This window comes from Numenius arquata, chromosome 19, assembly GCF_964106895.1.
Source record: "Numenius arquata chromosome 19, bNumArq3.hap1.1, whole genome shotgun sequence".
Lineage (NCBI taxonomy): Eukaryota > Metazoa > Chordata > Aves > Charadriiformes > Scolopacidae > Numenius > Numenius arquata.
In genome coordinates this window covers 11292945-11310842 of record NC_133594.1, presented here as the reverse complement: position 1 = coordinate 11310842, position 17898 = coordinate 11292945, and the positions used below count along the sequence as shown (strand labels likewise).

The 17898-nt window shown below is 60.2% G+C and overlaps 1 protein-coding gene across 1 annotated transcript; it reads left to right on the top strand.

The window, feature by feature from the left end:
* The first annotated feature begins 226 nt into the window (after window positions 1–226).
* NR5A1 (nuclear receptor subfamily 5 group A member 1) lies at window positions 227–17592 on the top strand. The gene is made up of 6 exons (XM_074161175.1): window positions 227–328; window positions 785–926; window positions 4717–5357; window positions 12201–12320; window positions 12893–13040; window positions 17345–17592. The coding sequence occupies exons 1-6, from the start codon at window positions 227–229 to the stop codon at window positions 17590–17592; spliced, it is 1401 nt and encodes a 466-aa protein (XP_074017276.1).
* Window positions 17593–17898: the final 306 nt, after the last annotated feature.

Genomic DNA, 17898 nt, shown 5'->3' with positions numbered 1-17898 from the left:
GGAGGTTCCCCAGCCCCCGGGGGGCTGGCCGCTCGCCCGCACCAACATGGAGATGCTCTTCCAGGCGCTATAAAGGGCTTCGGCTCCGGCACCTGCCGCTCGGTCTCCGCCGCGCCGCGCTCCCGCTCCGCACCCAGCGCAGGGGCTGGGGGCCGCCGTCCCCGTCCCCCGCCCGCCCCGTCCCGCTGACCCGCTGGCTTGTCCCGCAGCAGGGCCGCTGGAGGGGATGGACTATTCCTATGATGAGGACCTGGACGAGCTCTGTCCGGTCTGCGGGGACAAGGTCTCCGGGTACCACTACGGGCTGCTCACCTGCGAGAGCTGCAAGGTAGGAGCCGGCCGGGGCGTGCGGGGCCAGGGAAACGGGGCCGGGGCTGTGCGGGGAGCGGGGCTGTGCGGGAGCTAGAGCCGGGGCTGTGCAGGGGAGCCGGGGCTGTGCGGGGAGCGGGGCTGTGCGGGAGCTAGAGCCGGGGCTGTGCGGGGACGGGCGCTGTGCGGGGACCGCTGCACGGGGGAGAGGGGGCCGGGGCTGTGCGGGGAGCGGGGAGGGGGCTCTGCAGGGGCCGGGGCAGCGGGGCCGGCCGCGGGCCGCTCCTCGCCGGTTTTCGTTAGCGGCGGATTCGCGCTCGGCGGCGGGACGGGAGCGCGGCCGCGACGGGAGCCCCGACCGCGGCGGGGGGCGGCGGGGGCGGCGGGAGCCTCCGTCGGAAGCGGGGTGCGGGGACGGGATGCCGACGCCGGGATGCCGGTGCCGGTGCCCGCCGCATCGCCGCCGCCGCCGCAGGGCTTCTTCAAGCGGACGGTGCAGAACAACAAGCACTACACCTGCACCGAGAGCCAGAACTGCAAGATCGACAAGACCCAGCGCAAGCGCTGCCCCTACTGCCGCTTCCAGAAGTGCCTCACCGTGGGGATGCGCCTGGAAGGTAGGGCTCCCCGCGGGCACGGCCGGGCTCCGCGGCCGCGGAGGGGGCCGGGGGCGGCGGAGGGGGCGGCCGCGGGGCTGCGCGGTCCCCCGGTGGCGGTCGCGCTGTCCCCGCCGCCGCCGCCCGCCCCGCCGCGTCCCCGGGCCGGTAATTCCCGCGGCCGCTTCGATTCCGTTTTTCCCTCTCAAGTTAAAAAAAAATTCGTTTTTTCGCGTGGCCTCCTGCTTTCCCTTTTTTTGTTTTTGTTGTGTTTCCCCGGGGGTTTTGGCTGCTGCGGCTTCAACTTTCCAGGATTTTCTTTGCTGGCAGAATGGTTGGCAAATAGCATAGAAATTACTGTTTTCCTTAAGCACATAATTCCAGAAGCCGAGACTTAAGGAAAATGTTGAAAATTATGGGGCTCACAATAAAACTGCTGCAGACCCACCACGAATTATATTTTTCCTCTTGGTGACTTTTAGTGTAACAGATTTCTGGTTTGACTCTCGGGGAGTGCAATTACAGCCCCCACAGCCGCCACCTCGTTCATGTCAGAGAAGTCGATCCCGATTGAGATATTGGAGTCGGGCCCAACATCCCCGAGTCGTGTGTTGTGGTTTCTCCAACATTTACCATGGACCCACAAAATACATTTTGGGAGGACAGATTGCTGGCAAGTGACCGCAAAGCAAAAGCAGATGTAGAAAGGAGCCCCCTCCCCTGAGTCAGCCGCCCCCCCCCCCCCCACTTCTCTCCTGAAATCGTTTACATTTAGCAGCGGATGAGAGAGGCCCGATGCACTGGCTGGGCTGATCCCCCTCGCCTGGCTGGGCTCGCTGCACAGGGTTTTGCTCGCCCAGGAGTGTGGGGCAGGGTGCGGGTTAATCAGAAAGTACTGCGCGTACTGGCACAGCGGCCGCTCGTTTCCAGCAGCAGGGTGAGAGCCTGTGAGCAGAGGCGCGGGAGTAAGACACAACATCGAGCTGTAAAATCAGCCCCTGCAAAACTCCCGGCATGGGCCGGCTTCCAGCCCCGTCTCCAAACAGATCCCAGTTTCACCCATCTCCCTGGACGGGAGTTACTGGTGCCTCGGATCAATCCATGCGTGCTCTGGCAGTTTTGACCGGTGCTGCGAGAGAGTTTGGGCACCGGGCAGGGGCTGGGGACTCTGGGGGCAGGCAGGCAGAGGCAGCACTTGGGGCGGCTGGGAGGCGACAGGAGCAGTCTCATTTTGGTCATTTTCAGCAGTTTTGGCTCGCCATGGAGCTCATTTGGTCCCATAGCCGACGAGGGCAGCGGCCAGGGTTTTTGTTTATTTTCCTGCTGTTTGCTCCTTAGCAGAGTCCTGCAGCTGAGCAGCTGGGGTGGGGGGAAGAGGGGGAACACCCAGAGGAGGGTGATATTTCCATGGGATCTTCTCTTTTGTGGCAAAAACTGGAGCCCACCCTTTCCTCAGTTCCTAGTATGTTTGGGCAGGGAGTCTGAGGTGACGTTTCAAAGGCGAGCCCCCAGCTCCGCAGGACAAAAGCGAGCCCGAGATGGCTGATTTTGGGGACAAAGTGTTGGCAGAGGCCCCCCTCAAAGTGCCTGAAGGGATGCTGCAGGGAAGCCTGGCCGGGGAGAGCAGCACAGCCCTGGCCCAAGCCTGCCCGCACCTCCTGGACACCCCTGGGCAGGGAGAGGTGGGCGAGGGGAGGCAGAGCTCTGGGGGCGCTGGAGCAGCTGGGGGTCTGCGAGGGGGGGGGCAAAGGCAGGCGAGATGGAGGGAGCCAGGGGTCAGCTCCTGCCGCCGTGTCAGCTGGCTGCACCCTGGGTGCGTGGCTCAGGGGTGCCTGCAGATGGGTTTGCCGGGGGCATACCGGGGGCATACCAGGGGTGCAGGCGCTCCTTGGGTGGCTCTGCTCGAGCCCCCTTAGCCCGGAGGTCGGGGTGCACCGGATGCTTCCCGGCAGCCAGCCGGGACGCGCAAATGGCAAGTTGTTCCTGATCCCAAGTGAGGCAGAAACGGCAGGAAAAGCGGAGCGGGAGGGAATTAAAAGGTCTCTTTTCCCTTTGTGTTCCTGCCGGGAGAGGGAAGGAGGTGTCCTAGCGGTCGCCTGCGGAGGATTTGTGAGACTGGGCTGTGCGCCCCTCTCGCTGTGTGTGGGGGATGCAGGCAGCATCAGTGGGGTCTGTGCCTGTGCCCAGGGTCACGGGGGTCTGCTTGGGATGTGACCCCTGGGCATTGCTGGGCCTGGCCTCGAGTGGTGGAAACGCACTACTTTGAGGGGGTGGGAGATTCGGGGTCTCGGTGTGCCCTGGCATTGCTGTGGTGTGTGGCTGGGGACTCCAGAGCTGCTGGCGCCCGCTCGGGCTGCGTGGGGGGGGGTTGCCCATGGGAGATCCCAGTGGGGGTACCCACACATGCTGACTGCGGCCATCTCCCTTGTACCCCTGAAGTTAGGAACTGCCCCAGGGCAGACGTCTGTTGCCCAGAAGCGTGCGGGCAGGCTTTCAGGAGCTGGGGGGACGGGAGGGCACAGCACCCCCTGCCTCAGAGGATGCCTCTGGCTGCCCTGCTCCCCACGAGATGCTGTTTTCATGAATACAGAATGAGGGAGGAAGCTCAGGGCGGCTCCCCTGGGAGCACATTCCTGCTCACTCTGGAAATGCTGCTGTTCCCGGCTGATGCTCCTGCGTTTCCAGCCTGCCTGAGGAGAGCCTGGGAGGTGGCCTGGCTCTCCAGGGGGGAGCTGGCTGTGCTTCCAGCAGCCCCAGGATAAGCAGGCAAAAAAGAGGCAGAGGTAACAGCTGAGACACAAAAGCAAGACCTGCCTGCTGTCAGTGGGGACGAAAACTAGCAGAGGGCTTTTTTTTCCCGTTTGATGCTAAGTCTGCGGGCTGTGCTCGCTGGCACACTCTCGTCCATCCCTCTGCACTGCCGTCCAACTCCCAGCTCCCGGCTCCAAGCTTCCAGCAAGCTGAGGCACTTCCAAGGGTGAGCCAGGGCAGCAGCCCCTGGGAGGACTGCAGGGCAGTGGGGAGTAACGAGCTCGCGCTGCAGAGAAGCACCTGCTCCCTTGTGCTCTGACACATTCTTGGGTTTCTTTGGGGGTTCAGAGGGAGCATCGGCTTTGCTACAGCTGGGAGATGGCGATGGGGCCGACAGAGTGATTCCAGCAGCGGGATGCCTCGGCCACAGCTGATACACGGCAGAACAGGGAGTCCCTGCCCAAAAGCAGACACAGCCCTGCCGCGGGGTGCAGTGTGTCTGGCTGGGGCTGCCAGCTGTGCTGCCCGTAAGAGGGGCAGAGATTTGCAGAAAAGAAGCCTGTGCAGCCGGGCTGCTGGCAAATCAGGGTCCTGAGGGGGCTGTGGGGTCCCAGGCTCTGCAGAAACAAGGAAATCGCGGGGCTGGTGCAGAGTCAGGGGTTGTAAAAATGAAAGTGGGTGTCAAGACCCTCATCTGCCCAGGTTTCCTGGGCTGTGCCCCCAACCCATGAGGGAGGCAAGCTGCTTTATCCCCCACCCCGTTTTGTAGTTAAAGCCAAAAGTCTCTTCCTTTCCTGCAATTCCCAGATGCTCTGAGGGTTACACCAGCAAGGCAAGAGCCGGGACCAGGCACCTGAACCTGCCATGTCACGTCCCTGGTGTGCACGGCTGGGCTGGGAGGGCCACAGTCCTGCTGGTGGCTTTCTGGGAAGGTCTCCCCAGTGTCCCCCAGCCCTGTTTGGCCACCAAAGCTCCCCCTCCCTTCATTTTCTCCATGGCATGGGGAGGTTCTTGTCTCCCCCACACTGGTCACTGCAGCCCCTGCCCTCTCTGCCCCCAGCTGTGCGTGCAGACCGGATGCGTGGCGGGAGGAACAAGTTTGGACCCATGTACAAGCGGGACCGTGCCTTAAAGCAGCAGAAGAAAGCTCTGATCCGTGCCAACGGCTTCAAGCTGGAGACCGTGCCTCAGATCATGTCCCCGGTGCAGAACGACTACAGCCTGTCCTCCACCATCCACAGCATCCATGCCATGTCCAAGACCTTGCCGCCCAACCCCACCGCCCTGACGCCCGTCGACTATGAGCGCAGCCCCTACGGGACGCCCTCCCTGGGAATGACTGTGCCCAGCCACACGCCGCTCGCTGGCTACCACTACCCCTCCTTCCCCAACCGCACCATCAAGTCCGAGTACCCAGACCACTACACAAACGCGCATGAGTCCGTGCCCACCTATGTCTACCCAGAGACCTACCCCAGCAGCTCCCCCCCGGACATCCCCGAGGTCATCCTGAAGCTGCTGCAGCTGGAGCCCGACGAGGCCCAGGTGAAGGCGCGGATACTAGCCTGCCTGCAACAAGAGCAAGGCAAAGGCCGGCATGAGAAGCTCAGCACCTTCGGCCTCATGTGCAAGATGGCTGACCAGACCCTCTTCTCCATCGTGGAGTGGGCACGGAGCTGCATCTTCTTCAAGGAGCTGGAGGTAGGAGCTTGGGTGGGTGGGGAGGATGCTGCACTGGGTGGGTGGAGGGAGGCAGGTAGGATTTGGGCTGAAATGCTATGAGGACAGAATGTTGCCATGGGTAGGATTGGAGCCAAAATGCTGTGAGGAGTGGGGATGAACCCAGGGCTACCAGATGTGCTGGTGTGTCCCCGTCCCACTCCCAGCTCTCCGCACGGCAGGGCTGGAGGCACCAGGCCCGGTTGTACTGCCGGAGCGATTCCCACTGTCGCCGCGGGGCTAATGATTTCAGATTCATCACGGTGGGGGCAGGTGTGGAGGCAATCGCTGGCAGAGTGACTGCGGTGTCAAGCTCAAGATATAATTGAAAAATGTAACGTTGAGGAATTATAGTTGAGACAATTCTCTCCTCTGCCTTTAGGAGGAAAATCGATGCTGTCAGGTGGGTGCCTATTAGCACCAGGCAGCCGGGGCAGGGCTGGCCGGGGCAGGGGACATCACCAAGCCTCCTCCGGACCTGCTTCTGCTGCCAGCAGCCCGTGAACGTGCCAGGCTGGGGGACGTGGTGCTGACCCCTGTCCTCCCGGGCCACCCCACCTAGCAAATTCCCCCGAATATTTACTGGGGCCCAAGGGGTGGATTAGCAGGGGTGGAATAGCTTCTACCATCCTGCAAGCCTTGCCAAACTTTCAGACATTCTCTGTTCATCTCCTGGACTGATCTAAGATCCCAAGCCAGTGCAAAAATGGGAGAGAAAATTTTGCAACATGGCCAAAACCCAGAGAGCCATGTCCTGGGGCAGCGGGAGACCCGGGTACCTTCCCATGCTCTGAGCGTGAGGCTGAGCTACTCGGCTCTGCCCAAAATCACCTTCCTCCCGCAGTGCGGTGGGGACTGTGCCCAGGACAGGGACAGGAGGGCCATGCCCACCCTGCAGGGTGCCATGGGGCCAAGTGTGGCAGAGCCTCGCGGCTCAAAATAGCCCCCGGCTGCCAGAACAGTGTCAGGAAACAGCATTGTGGGGGTGGGTTGGGCTCGTTTCAATCATATCAGTGTCCAGCCTGGATTTTGGGAACAGGGTGGTTGTTGTTTTGCAGGCGATATTGTAAACAGTGTAAATTCAGCTCCCGGCTGCATTGCTGCGTAGCCTTGTAACTCCATTGTCAGCCTGATTGCGCCACCAAAATAGGCCGTTTCCATGTGAATCCGCGTTGGCGGCGCTCCTCCTCCCGTGGGGCCTGGGGGGGGGGGGGGGGCAGGGGGGACACACAGCAGCGGGAGAGGTCTCACCTGGGCAGGGCCACTGGCAACTTGCTGGGAGCGGGACACGTCCCCCGCCGTGCCCAGGACAGATGGGAGCTCGGCTGGGTCCATCACGGACACCCCTTTTGCCTTTGCCCGTGCAGGAGCGTGGGGCAGATTTCCAGCGTCTCACAGGGGCAGGGACCGCAGGACGCCGCGTCCCACCCTGACTCCAGAGGGAGCGTGAGAAAGGCTGGTTGTCGCTGGCCTTGGCTCCCTCTGAGCCCCCGGTATGGGGCTGTGGTGCCCGGGCCCCTCTGTGCGTGTCGCCCCTGGGGACAGTGCCGTGGCGGTGGCTTTTCCTTGGGCACGTGGAGAGAAACTGTTGGGAAGTGGAAGAAGGACTGTGGCTCCTGAAACCCCCTTCCCACTCCTGCTGGCGCATAAAAGCAAACAGCTGCTGGGGCGGTAAATGAACTCCCGCTAGTGCAATGTTTATGGCTTTACCCTAAAGCCCACTAGCAGGGAGTAAAATCGCGATCTCGTGGATCGATGCCATCACGCAGGCAGTCCCTGCTGGGTGCTCAGGGCTCCTGGGAGCAGGGGATGCTGGCGGCCGCCTCCGTCCCCTGGGAACAGCCGCATGAGGGTGACGGTCTCCATCACCAGCGGGGAAGGGCTGTTGGCTGAGGGTCCAGGCTGGAAGAGCATTGTGCCGGGGCTGTTACCATTCCCACTCCTGTTCCCGTTCCCATTCCCAGTCCCACACTAGCAGCCCAACGAGGGCCAGCAGCAGACCAGCACTTTGCCGTCTCCTCCTGCTGGGGTGGGGGCCCCTGGGGAGAGCCCCCCTGGTTCCGCCGCTGCGCCTGGGGAAGCAGGGGGGAGGTGGGCTAATGGCCTCTTGACATCAGCTCACACGCCACGTCCGCCCGCAGGCGCGGGGCAGTCAGATTGAAAACAGATTTAACTTCCCAGATATATCGTTTCATTTAAGGGCCAGTAATTCTGTCAGTCTGCCACTGACAAACGAGGGTCCCCATGCCAATCCGCCGGGGAGACTGATGTCGCGGCGTTCATCTCGTGTCACCAGACAGAGAATTACGGACTGCGCTGGCCTTCGGAGGCAAGACTAATAATGCCGCGCGGCAGAGAGGGATTTGGGGGCCCACTTGTTTATCGAGGGCCGGCCAGGCAGCCGCGGCGCGAGGCCGCGCGGGCGGAGGTGGAAGAGGTCAGCGCTGACGCCCATAAATACGAACTTTAACTGAGTCTAGATGAGATGTGTCAGGACTGAGGGAAGATTTGCAGCATCTCTTCAGGAAGAAAAATATGGGCCGGGGGTGAAATATATTTTGTTGGGTCGTGAGTCTCAGGCAACTTTGTCCTTTCAGATGTAATTTTTTTATATATATATGGAGAGAGACAGACAGAGAGATGTGCATACACACGCACACTTGCACACTCACATTGTGTCTGGTTTCGGTTTGGTTTGTATACGCTTATCTTGCACAGCCTGGTTTATATAGGTGTTACTGCCATACGTACATATAAATATCGTGCACACAGGGGTGCAGTGACCTTTAGATTGGGATGAGCAGCCAGGAATGCTAAACAAATTGCCGTGGTTTCAGCCCGAAGGCCAGGCTGGGCTGGGTGTGCGGCGGGTCCCTGCTGCTGATAGAGGGGCACGGCACGGCCATGGGGACGTGGGTTGATGCTGGTCCCCTCCTTGGTCCCTTCTCGCCATGGGGCTGGGCAAACCAACCTCCCATCCACGGGCAAGCACCAATGGTGGTGGGGACACACACGCTGAGAACACACCATTCCCACGGACCAAGGGGTTCCTGTGGGTCTGCCTGCTGGGCTGCTCTCCCTCACCTCTCACTAGAGATCTCGGAGCCACAACGGAGCCCATTTGTAGTCAGTTGCTTCTCTGCCTCTAGCATGTGTGGGTCAGCTTGACCCCATCTCCTGGCCAACAGCCAGAGCGTTTTTGGCAGATTTAAAATCTCCTTCTGGTCGTGGATGCTGTAGCAATGTTTAGCATTCGATGCACTGGGGGAAAAGTGACGGCTTTCCCTGCCTGCCGGCGTCCCAGCTGGCACAGCCCTGCCCTTGCTCCCGAGGCACACACACAGAGCCACGATACTCACACAGCCCTGCAGCCAGAAGCCTGCGAGCACCAGCAAAAACCAGTAGCCTGGCCACAGCAGTGTGCTCTGCCAGCAGGGAGATGGGATCCTGGCCCTGCCACACTGGTCTTGGTGGTTTTTTTTTGCTTTAAGGTGCCCATCGCGGTGGTATCTGGGCAGGAGGATGGGGACCTGCATAGACCATTAACACCTTAGACTTGTGTGGGGTTTTGATTGCGGGTGGCTGGTGGATGGTAATCCACTTTAGCACTTCTCGGTAGCCAAGGCGACAGGTCCTGCTCGCACCCAGTAATTGCCCAGGCTGTGGCTTGGGGCGCTGGCGTGGGCTGTGCACCCGCATGGGAGCTGCTGGGGCAAATCCTGCACCAGTGATCTGGGAGGAGACCCAAGAGCATCCCTGGGGTGAAGGCAAGTTGAGGGCATCCAAATGCTCCTCGTGCCTGCGGTGTGCTGAAACCAGGGGGGGAGAGGCTGGAGATTGATGTCCTGGGACCCGCTCAGGGCTTCCGAGCAAAGTGGGATTGCTGGTGGGTCACTCTGCTGCAGAGATGCTCGAGGGCAGATGGTGGTACCCGAGTGGGGGATGTCCTGGACCAGCCAGGCAGGGGACAGCAAGCGCAGTGGGGCTGTGCCATCCCCATGGGCATTTGACTTTGGGGTGCTGAGGTGCTGGGGTGGCCCAGGCACATTTTGGGGAGCCCCAACACTTCCAGGGGCTTCCTCCCCTCGTGCCTACGAACCCGCAGGGAGGGTTGCAGGAGGTTTAAAACTACATCCACATGCAGGTCCTGCAGCCCTGCGCCCAGGCAGCACCGTCCATGCCTCCGCATATCCTGCCTCCCCTCCGGCCCTTGGTCCCAGCCCATTTGCCGCAGGGAAATGCATTTTTCCATGGGTCACAGACCTCCAGCAGCAAGGTGCTCTCAGTGGCTGGGCAGCAGAGGAGTGCTCTCCCTGCACGGGGAGCATTTCGCTGCGCGTTTTGTGAATGGGTTAAATGCTTGCTTTAAAAAAAAAAACGAAAAAAAAATCGCCTCTTAAAGACAGCTTGCATCAGGTCCTTGATAAAGCACTCTGTTGAAAAGCCTTGACATTAAAAGAGGAAGATCCTTTGCTTAACTTTTAAAGGCAAGAGTGCGTGCGTGCCGCCTCGCCGGGAGGATTGATTGACTCTGAGTGGCCGTCCATTAGCAGCCCTCTCCTCCTGGGGGCCAGGCTGGCTCTGGGCACAGGGGAGGTGGTCTCCAGCCGGAACCCCCTTGCAGCAAAGCTGCACGGCTGGAGCAGGGCCACTGGGGGATTCCCGCTGCCACCACGGCATGGGGACACCCAGCCTGCTGCTGGGGTGCAGGCAGGGCTGGAGTCCCTGGAGACGTCCCTGAGCCCTGCCCAGCCCCCAGAACCCCCAGCCCACCCCGTCACACTCCCAACAATGTCCCCACCATGCCATGGCCACGGGGCTCCTGGGTGCGATGCTCCCAGGAAAAGCTGGGGCACATCAATGTGTGTAGGCAGGGGAGGGATGTGCAGCTGAGGGGATGCAGGGAGATGCTCTGCCGAGGGACCTGAACCCGCCTGCAGATTTTGGGAGAAGCTGATTAGTAATTTTTAAAGGAAGAAAAGAAGATTTCAAAACAGTTGAAATGCTTCCTTTTGGAAAAGCTGAATTTTTTAGAACCATTTTCAGGGCAAAACCTCCAGTCTGTCCCTTCCGGAGCTCGTCCTGCTCAGGAATGAGGCACAGGAAGGAGCTTCCAAAACAATGCCGCAACTCAGCCAGGGTGGAGGAGCTCGGCACTGCCGGGAGTGTGTGGCTGGGCTGGCAGCCTGCTGCTTGAGCTGAACCCCAGCTCCCTGCGAGGGCTGGCTACGGTTACAGCCAGCCACTTGGCTTGGGGTGGAGGTCATCATGAATACAGAAAATTTCCATTTTGTTTTGATGCCGAATGAGCTTTTCCCCTGTTCTTTGTTTAGCAGCTGAACAGAAACCCCACGGTCTGTACTGGGCCATGTACCGTGGTTCCTTCAACGGTTTGGGCGATGTGGTGGTGAGCCCGGCCTTGACAGCCTCATGGCACCTCTCTGCAGGCAGGTTTCATGCCATCGGGCAGGAGCAGGCACCGCAGCCCCGGCCACTGTCGCTGCTCTGTAGTTCCCTCCCCGCGCTGCTGCGCGTCCGGCTCTGACCACCCACCGCACTTGAGAAACAAATCCCGGCGGCTCATGGGGAGTGCCGGGCTCCGAGACCATAAAGCTCTTTCTCATCTGACTTCTATCCCTTTTGCAATCTCCCAGCACTGGTTTATTGCAGCCTCTTCAGCAAAACGAGGGTATTATCCAGTCCTGTGATACTGCATCTGTCTTCCTTCTATTAAAGGCAGCGAGTACAATGGCACTGCAGAGCTCTTCTGCTGGCGCTGAATTTGCTCTGCAGGGAAGTATTACTGATAACCCCCAGCCCTTTCCCCTCACCAGCCCCGCAGGAGAGGGGGGCTCTGGGCAGGGGACGGGGAGTTCAGCTCTTTGCAGAAAGGAGTTGGGGTGCCGCGGAGAGCAGTGCTGAGGGGATGAAGCCGATGATGAGGGGACGAGCCCTGGCAGCTTGTCCTGCCCATCGCTGCCTGCAGCCCACCGGCGTTCCCACCAGACCTTTGCAGATCCTTGCAGGTTGTGTCCTGGGCTGAGCTTCTTACATACGGTCGCAGGCGTTTCGTTGAAAGTGTAGCTGTGAACGCTTGTACCTGTGCCTGCACCTACACACCAGCTCGTGTGCAAATGTGCATGTGATCACACACGTGTTGGTGCGTGGGCAGAAGGTGACCTGGCAGCTGCAGGACGCAGCGATGCCCCACAGCCAGCACCTCCCCTGCAGCCACTGTGGCAGCTCTGTGCCCCCCCCCCCGCCCCAAACCTGCCATCCCGGGCAGGGAGGCGACACTGGGTACCGACTTCTTTCATTTTAAAGTATCCAGAGGAGACACAGGGCCTTTGTGTAGCCGCCGTGCGTTCCCTCCCGCCTGGGGACGCGGCCAGCAGACGTTTTGTTAAAGATTTGTGTGCAGTTCGGGGAGGTTGTGGCTGGTGGCGGAAAACCCATGCTGATAAGAGCCAGCAAGTGCCACTGAAACACACTGAGATACTTCAAGCTGTTTCTGTACAGCCTCCCTGCCCGTCTCCTCTCCTCCAGCCTGGGGTGCCCCTTGCTGAGGGTGGGCTCCAGCTCTCCCTGCCCGCCCGAGGGGACCCCGCTACCGGGCTGGTCTCTCACGGGACATCTGCCAGGCACGGGGTTGGTGCTGTGCGAGGGCAGTGCAAGGCGTGCGAGGGGCATGACCCTGCAGGTGTAACCCGGCCACAGGGTGCTGGTGGTGACAATCCTCGCTATAGACACTAACCAGTGCTGTGGGCGCCAGTCCTCTCCTCCCACCCCCATGGGTGTCAGCTGAATGCTCTGGCTGTGTTTCAGGTGGGCGACCAGATGAAGCTGCTGCAGAACTGCTGGAGCGAGCTGCTGGTGTTTGACCACGTCTACCGGCAGCTGCAGCACGGCAAGGAGCACAGCGTGCTGCTCGTCACCGGCCAGGAGGTGAGTGCTGGCCATGGAGACCATGGTGGCTACTGCGGAGGGGGCAGTGGGGACCGGGTGGTGGGGCTGGAGGGGATCCCAGGGGTGATCTGTGTCTTACTTCTGGTTGAGTGTGGCCAACTTGGCTCAGGGTGGACAGGTTGTTTTTGCTGTGTTATGGAACTGCTTGTGAAGAAGGTCCCATCCCATCCCATCCCATCCCACCCCATCCCATCCCACCATAGTCTGTCCCATCCTGCCATCCAGCTCCTGGTTCTGCAGAAAAAAGTTTCTCGTGGAAAGATCAACAGCCACACCTGTACTTGCAGAGGCGGGACATGAGAAGGGGCCCCTTCCCTCCCCAGGTGTTGTTTTTGGAGATGCAGGTGCCTGTAATGCCAGCACCTGCCTCTCTTTTTTAAGCAGCACTGGAGAAACCAGGTTCCCTTTTCACCCGTCAGCCTTTGCTTTGACACCCCTAATTCTCAGTCAGTGCTCTGGGCTGGTGCCTGGCTCCTGCTACGTGTGGGGTGCCTGCAGTGGGTTTGGGGGCACTGGGGCCACCACGGCTGACACCGTCCCGGCCCCCGCAGGTGGACATGTCGACCATCGCAGCCCAGGCCGGCTCCATCCTCAACACGCTGGTGCTGCGGGCGCAGGAGCTCGTCCTGCACTTGCACTCGCTCCAGGTGGACCGCCAGGAATTCGTCTGCCTGAAGTTCCTCATCCTCTTCAGCCTCGGTGAGCACCGCTGTGGGGGACACTGGGATGAGGGGTGGCCGCGCTCGGGCGTCCTGGCCATGCTGCTGTGGGGTCTCGGGGGTGGGAGTGCAGCTGGAAGGGGCATGCACAGCCCAGGGTCCGGCCGTGCCGGCTGCTGCGCTGATGGGTGACGAAGGGGCTTTTAATGAGGAGGCAGGAGCAGGGGCTGGGACCTGCCGGCTGCCCTGCCTCGTCGAGGGGTCTGAAACACCTCCCGCTGTGGGTCTGGGCTCTGCCTCCAGCCGTGGGGGATGTTGCCTCCCCGGTGGCTGAGAGGAGCCTGTTTTGGTCACTGGCCCATCTCACCAGGCAGGGAAACAACTGGCTGATACGGCCACGGCAAAACAGGCGTGTTGACAGAGGCGGTGGCTAGGGACGGCCCTATCTCCCGGGATTTGCGTCAGAGGGCCCGTGCCGCCGCGGCGGGCAGGGGCTGTGCGAGGCTCCTGATTAGGCTCAGCCCCGGAGCCTGCGGTCGGGCCGAGGCGGCGGGTTCACACCATCTTACCTTGCCTAGACAAAATACCCGGGAGCTGCAGACGCTGCAGCCAGGGGCTGCAGAGCAGCTCTGCCCCGATCCTGCCCTGCCCCGCTCCCACCCTGCCCGCGCCGCTGCCCCCACAGGGAGCATCTCCCCATACACCACGGGCAGGGATGTGCCTCCTTTCCCTGCAGGCATCTTCCCAAGTCAGGGATGCCCATGGGACTCCCACCGGAGCGCTCAGCCCTCAGTGGGGTGGTGCGGCTGTGGATGGTGCTGAGCACCACGGGGAACCCAGGGTGTCCGGCTGCCTTCATTACTGGTGCTGACACCTTCCCCTCGGCCCCGTCCCGGCAGGAGATCTCACCTCCCAGTGCAAGGATGGTGGCAGAGCCAGCGAGGGGCTCAGCTGGCTGTTGTGCTCTGGGCTCGCACGTCTGCCACTGCGGCTGCTTCCCTTCCCACACCTCCACAGCCGCTGCTAATTGCACACAACCGGGCCTGGCAGGAACTGGCATTTCCCCAGGGAAACTTGTGCTTGGGTCCCTGCAGCAGCCGGGTACTGGTGCCAAGCTGGGATGGTGATGCCAGCTTGGGGCAGCCCTGTCTCCATCCCCATTTCCATCCCCATCCCCACCCATCCCTGACCCTGTCCCAGTGCCTCAGTCTGTTCTTGCACTTCTCCATCCATGATGTCCCACCCCAGGGAGCTCCTGCCAGCTGAGCCATGAGCTGCTCTCTGTGCCGTATGGACACTGCCGTGTGTTTTGGTAGTTTGTGCTTGAGGGAGAGCCTGCATCACTGTATGTCACCATCGCTGAGGAGCCAGCACGCTCCAGGAGCAGCACCGCTACTGGGTTAAGTGGGGGCACTGACATGCTGCGGGCAGAGGGAACCCACTCCCCCATCCCAGGCGACGGGGTCAGAGCCAGTACGGTCTGAAGGACTCACCGGTTTGACTCAGGTTTGCAGTGGGTGCCCCACGGGGGCCCCGGGCAGGGCAGGTGTCTGTGCTGCCATCCCCTCCTGCACCTGCAGCATCTCCTCCTGCAGCTTTCTGTTCCTCTGGAGCTGTTTTGAAATCCAGAGAAATTAGATATGACAATTTGCTGTTCAAGCAGTGATAAGGTGTGGCACAAACAGTGCCCGGGCTGGGAAATAAAGGAGCTGGGACCTTCCCCGGCCGCTGCCCCGTGGGCTCAGCACCGGTGGGGACTGTCCCCCAACGCTGCCCCCCGTTCCCCCCACCACTCCCATTCTGGCGAGCAGGAGCAGCGTCCCCCGGAGCGCAGTCAGCCCCACGGCCACCGTGCCCATCGTGGCTGCGGTTCCGCTTCCCTGGAGCGACAGCTTCCAGGGAGGGCGTGGAATCAAATAGCTGTATTTTCCCATACATCATTTTGCCCCAAATCCAACTTTTTCTCTCCATATTGCAGAGCTCACTTGGAGTAATTTGCCCTTCGCAGGCTCAGCTGTAGAGGATGGGATTGTGTATTATGTGCAGGATGTAATTGCCTTTAACAAGAGAATTTCCACATTTACCACTCTGCCACAGCACAATCAAAGCCAAGCCCCACTCACAAGAGCTGCCATTTGAGTTCTAAATAGATTTCTCTCCTGAGCAGGTAAAGAGATTTAATTAAAATTAGGGCTTCTCAAAATAGCAATATTTATGAGGACGGCACAGGTTAGCTTTGTTCTACAGAAGGGCTTAATAGAGCCTTAATGGATTGACCTATCATTCGATTTCATGACTTACATTCATGAAGCAGCTACTCTTGGGGAGGGGAGGAAGAGAGGCTTTTATAGCCCACATTCCCTTAAGCGTTTGCAATTTATCAGCAGCTTCTCCCAAACAAAAGGAGCTGTGAATAGGAAGAACACTTGAGGGCATAGAAATAATCCCAGGCATATCTGTATGTGTGATGGGAGGCTTTGTCACAGGACAGTCTTTGCAACTGCTGCAGTGTCTCTAAATGAAGTGAGTCAATGTTATTTGGACAACATTCTTTATTCCTTGCAGGAATGAAAAGATTATTCAAATATTCAATTAAACAGTGAATAGGGTCTTTCAGAGAACCAGGTGAGTTCATCGAGTAGAACTAGCTATTGTTGAGCCAACTCAGGGGATAGATTTGACATTTATCAATATAAATTCTTTTTTTTTTAATGACATGCACAATAACCTTATGCAGATAAAGAGATTTCATAACAACAACCCGGGTAGAAGGGAGACAGCCACAATAGGAGCAAATGTGCCACAGGAGTGAAAAGGGAAGGGTGATCTGATAAAGTGCATCTTGGCACGACCCACAGCACTTTGTGCCATGGGCACGGCCGGGGCTGTGTCTCCCCAGGGGCCCCGCAGCCCCCCCGGCTACACCTCTGCTCCCCGGGCTCTGCCAGAAATAAACCCCAAACTCCCAGCCGCCTTGGCCAGAACCCGTGCCCAGATTTCCCCGTTCCCAGCCCACAGGTGGGATGTGTCCGGGCTCCCACGCAGACCCAAATTTGGCTGTGCATCAGCACTGCTGGTTGTGGGCAGCGAGTGCGGGGCTGCTGGGTGCCTCTGTGCCCTACAGCACACCAACTAAAGCCACTCGCCCCAAACGGGCTCGGTGCCGGGATTTGCTGACAGGACAAGAGGTAACAGGCACGAACTTGAAAGTAAGAAGTTCCATCTAGATGTGAGGAGAAACTTCTTTACTTTGAGGGTGGCAGAGCCCTGGAGAAGGCTGCCCAGAGAGGTGGTGGAGTCTCTTTCTCTGGAGACATTCAAAACCCACCTGGACACGTTCCTGTGCATCCTGCTGTAGGTGACCCTGTTCTGGCAGGGGGTAGGACTGGATAATCTCCAGAGGTCTCTTCCAATCCCATATCACGCTGTGATTCTGTGAGATGCCATGGCTGTGTGTGGCTGTAGCCGGCTGATGGGGTGGCGCACAGCAGCGTTCCCCTAAAGCCACTGAGATCTGCACACAGGGCTGGTTTAACGATGTGTTGCACAGATTAAAAATCAGTGCTTCCTTCTCAGAGCGCTGGTGGCAACCCGAGCACTGACACAGCATCCTTAAAGGGCAGATCCCAGCTTGGGCTGCGCCAAAAGCCTGGAGAAACCACAAGCCACCCACCTGGGCTCTCCCCGCAGCCACCCTCCTGCTGTGGCAGTTACAGACCGGGCATCCCCAGGGACAGTCTCTGCCCTGGGGCCGTGTGTGCACCAGCTGAGTCCTTGAGTGCTGCTGTCGGGACTGCAGTGCCATGCTGGCTGCCAGCCCCTGCCGGATCCTTGGTGCCGCTGCCTGCTGCGCCACTTCCCACCCAGACCTGGCAGTGGAACTACTGGGCAGCTGCTTTGGCCCTGGCGAGGCGCAGAGGATTAGGGTTTCCAGGCTGGTGAGCCCGGTTGCCACATCGGAAAGACCAGGTTTATCAAGGAATTAATGCAGCCGCTTCCTCGACCTTCGGGAATTAAAGGGGGCTGATGGCAGCAGCTCCCTGTGTGTGGGCACAGCTGGGAACTAGTTTTGGTTTTGTGGTTTCCTGGGTGGTGAGGGCAGGGGGGCACTGGCCCTCCTGCTGCTGGGGAGTTTGGGTGTCCGTCTTCAGCACGGGAAGCAGAGCTGGGATGAGGAGCCCATGGCCGGGCAGGGATGGGGCACAGAACCTCTCTGCACTGTGTTTTTGTGCACAAGGGCCATTGACACAGGGGTGTGGGTCCCTCCCGGCACACCCGACACAGTCCGGATGGGGCAGACACATGGGTTTGGCACCGTATCACCATCCTCCTCCTCCCTTGCAGACGTGAAGTACCTGGAGAACCACACGCTGGCGAAGGATGCTCAGGAGAAGGCCAACGCGGCGCTGCTGGAGTACACTGTCTGCCACTACCCCCACTCCACAGATAAGTTTCGCCAGCTGCTGCTGCGGCTGGCGGAGGTCCGGGCGCTGAGCATGCAGGCGGAGGAGTACCTCTACCACAAGCACCTGAGCGGGGAGGTGCCCTGCAACAACCTCCTCATCGAGATGCTGCACGCCAAGCGGACTTGAGCGCGGCCGCCCGCACGGACCCGGCGCTGCCAGCGGGACCTCAGGGGCACGACACGTGCCCAGGGCTGGGGGGCCAGCGCCGCCCCCCCACCCTGCCTCAGTGATGCTGTTTAACCTGTACTATTGGAACAGTCCCAGATGGTTTATTTTAATACACAGTAAGGACGGCTGATGGCTGCGGGGCCCTGGGCTCGGCTGCCGCACTGCCCCATCGCCAGTGCTGCCCCTCGGCTCCTCTGCACACACGGTGCTCAAACTATTGCTTGCCCAACCCGGCTCTGCGGCATGAAGGAAGGGTAAAGCCTG

Excerpts from the sequence above, each read along its gene's own strand:
- NR5A1 (XM_074161175.1), top strand. The coding sequence starts at position 227 with ATGGACTATTCCTATGATGAGGACCTGGACGAGCTCTGTCCGGTCTGC. Across the intron at positions 329-784 it reads TCACCTGCGAGAGCTGCAAG|GGCTTCTTCAAGCGGACGGT; the intron begins GTAGGAGCCGGC and ends CCGCCGCCGCAG. Across the intron at positions 12,321-12,892 it reads TGCTCGTCACCGGCCAGGAG|GTGGACATGTCGACCATCGC; the intron begins GTGAGTGCTGGC and ends CGGCCCCCGCAG.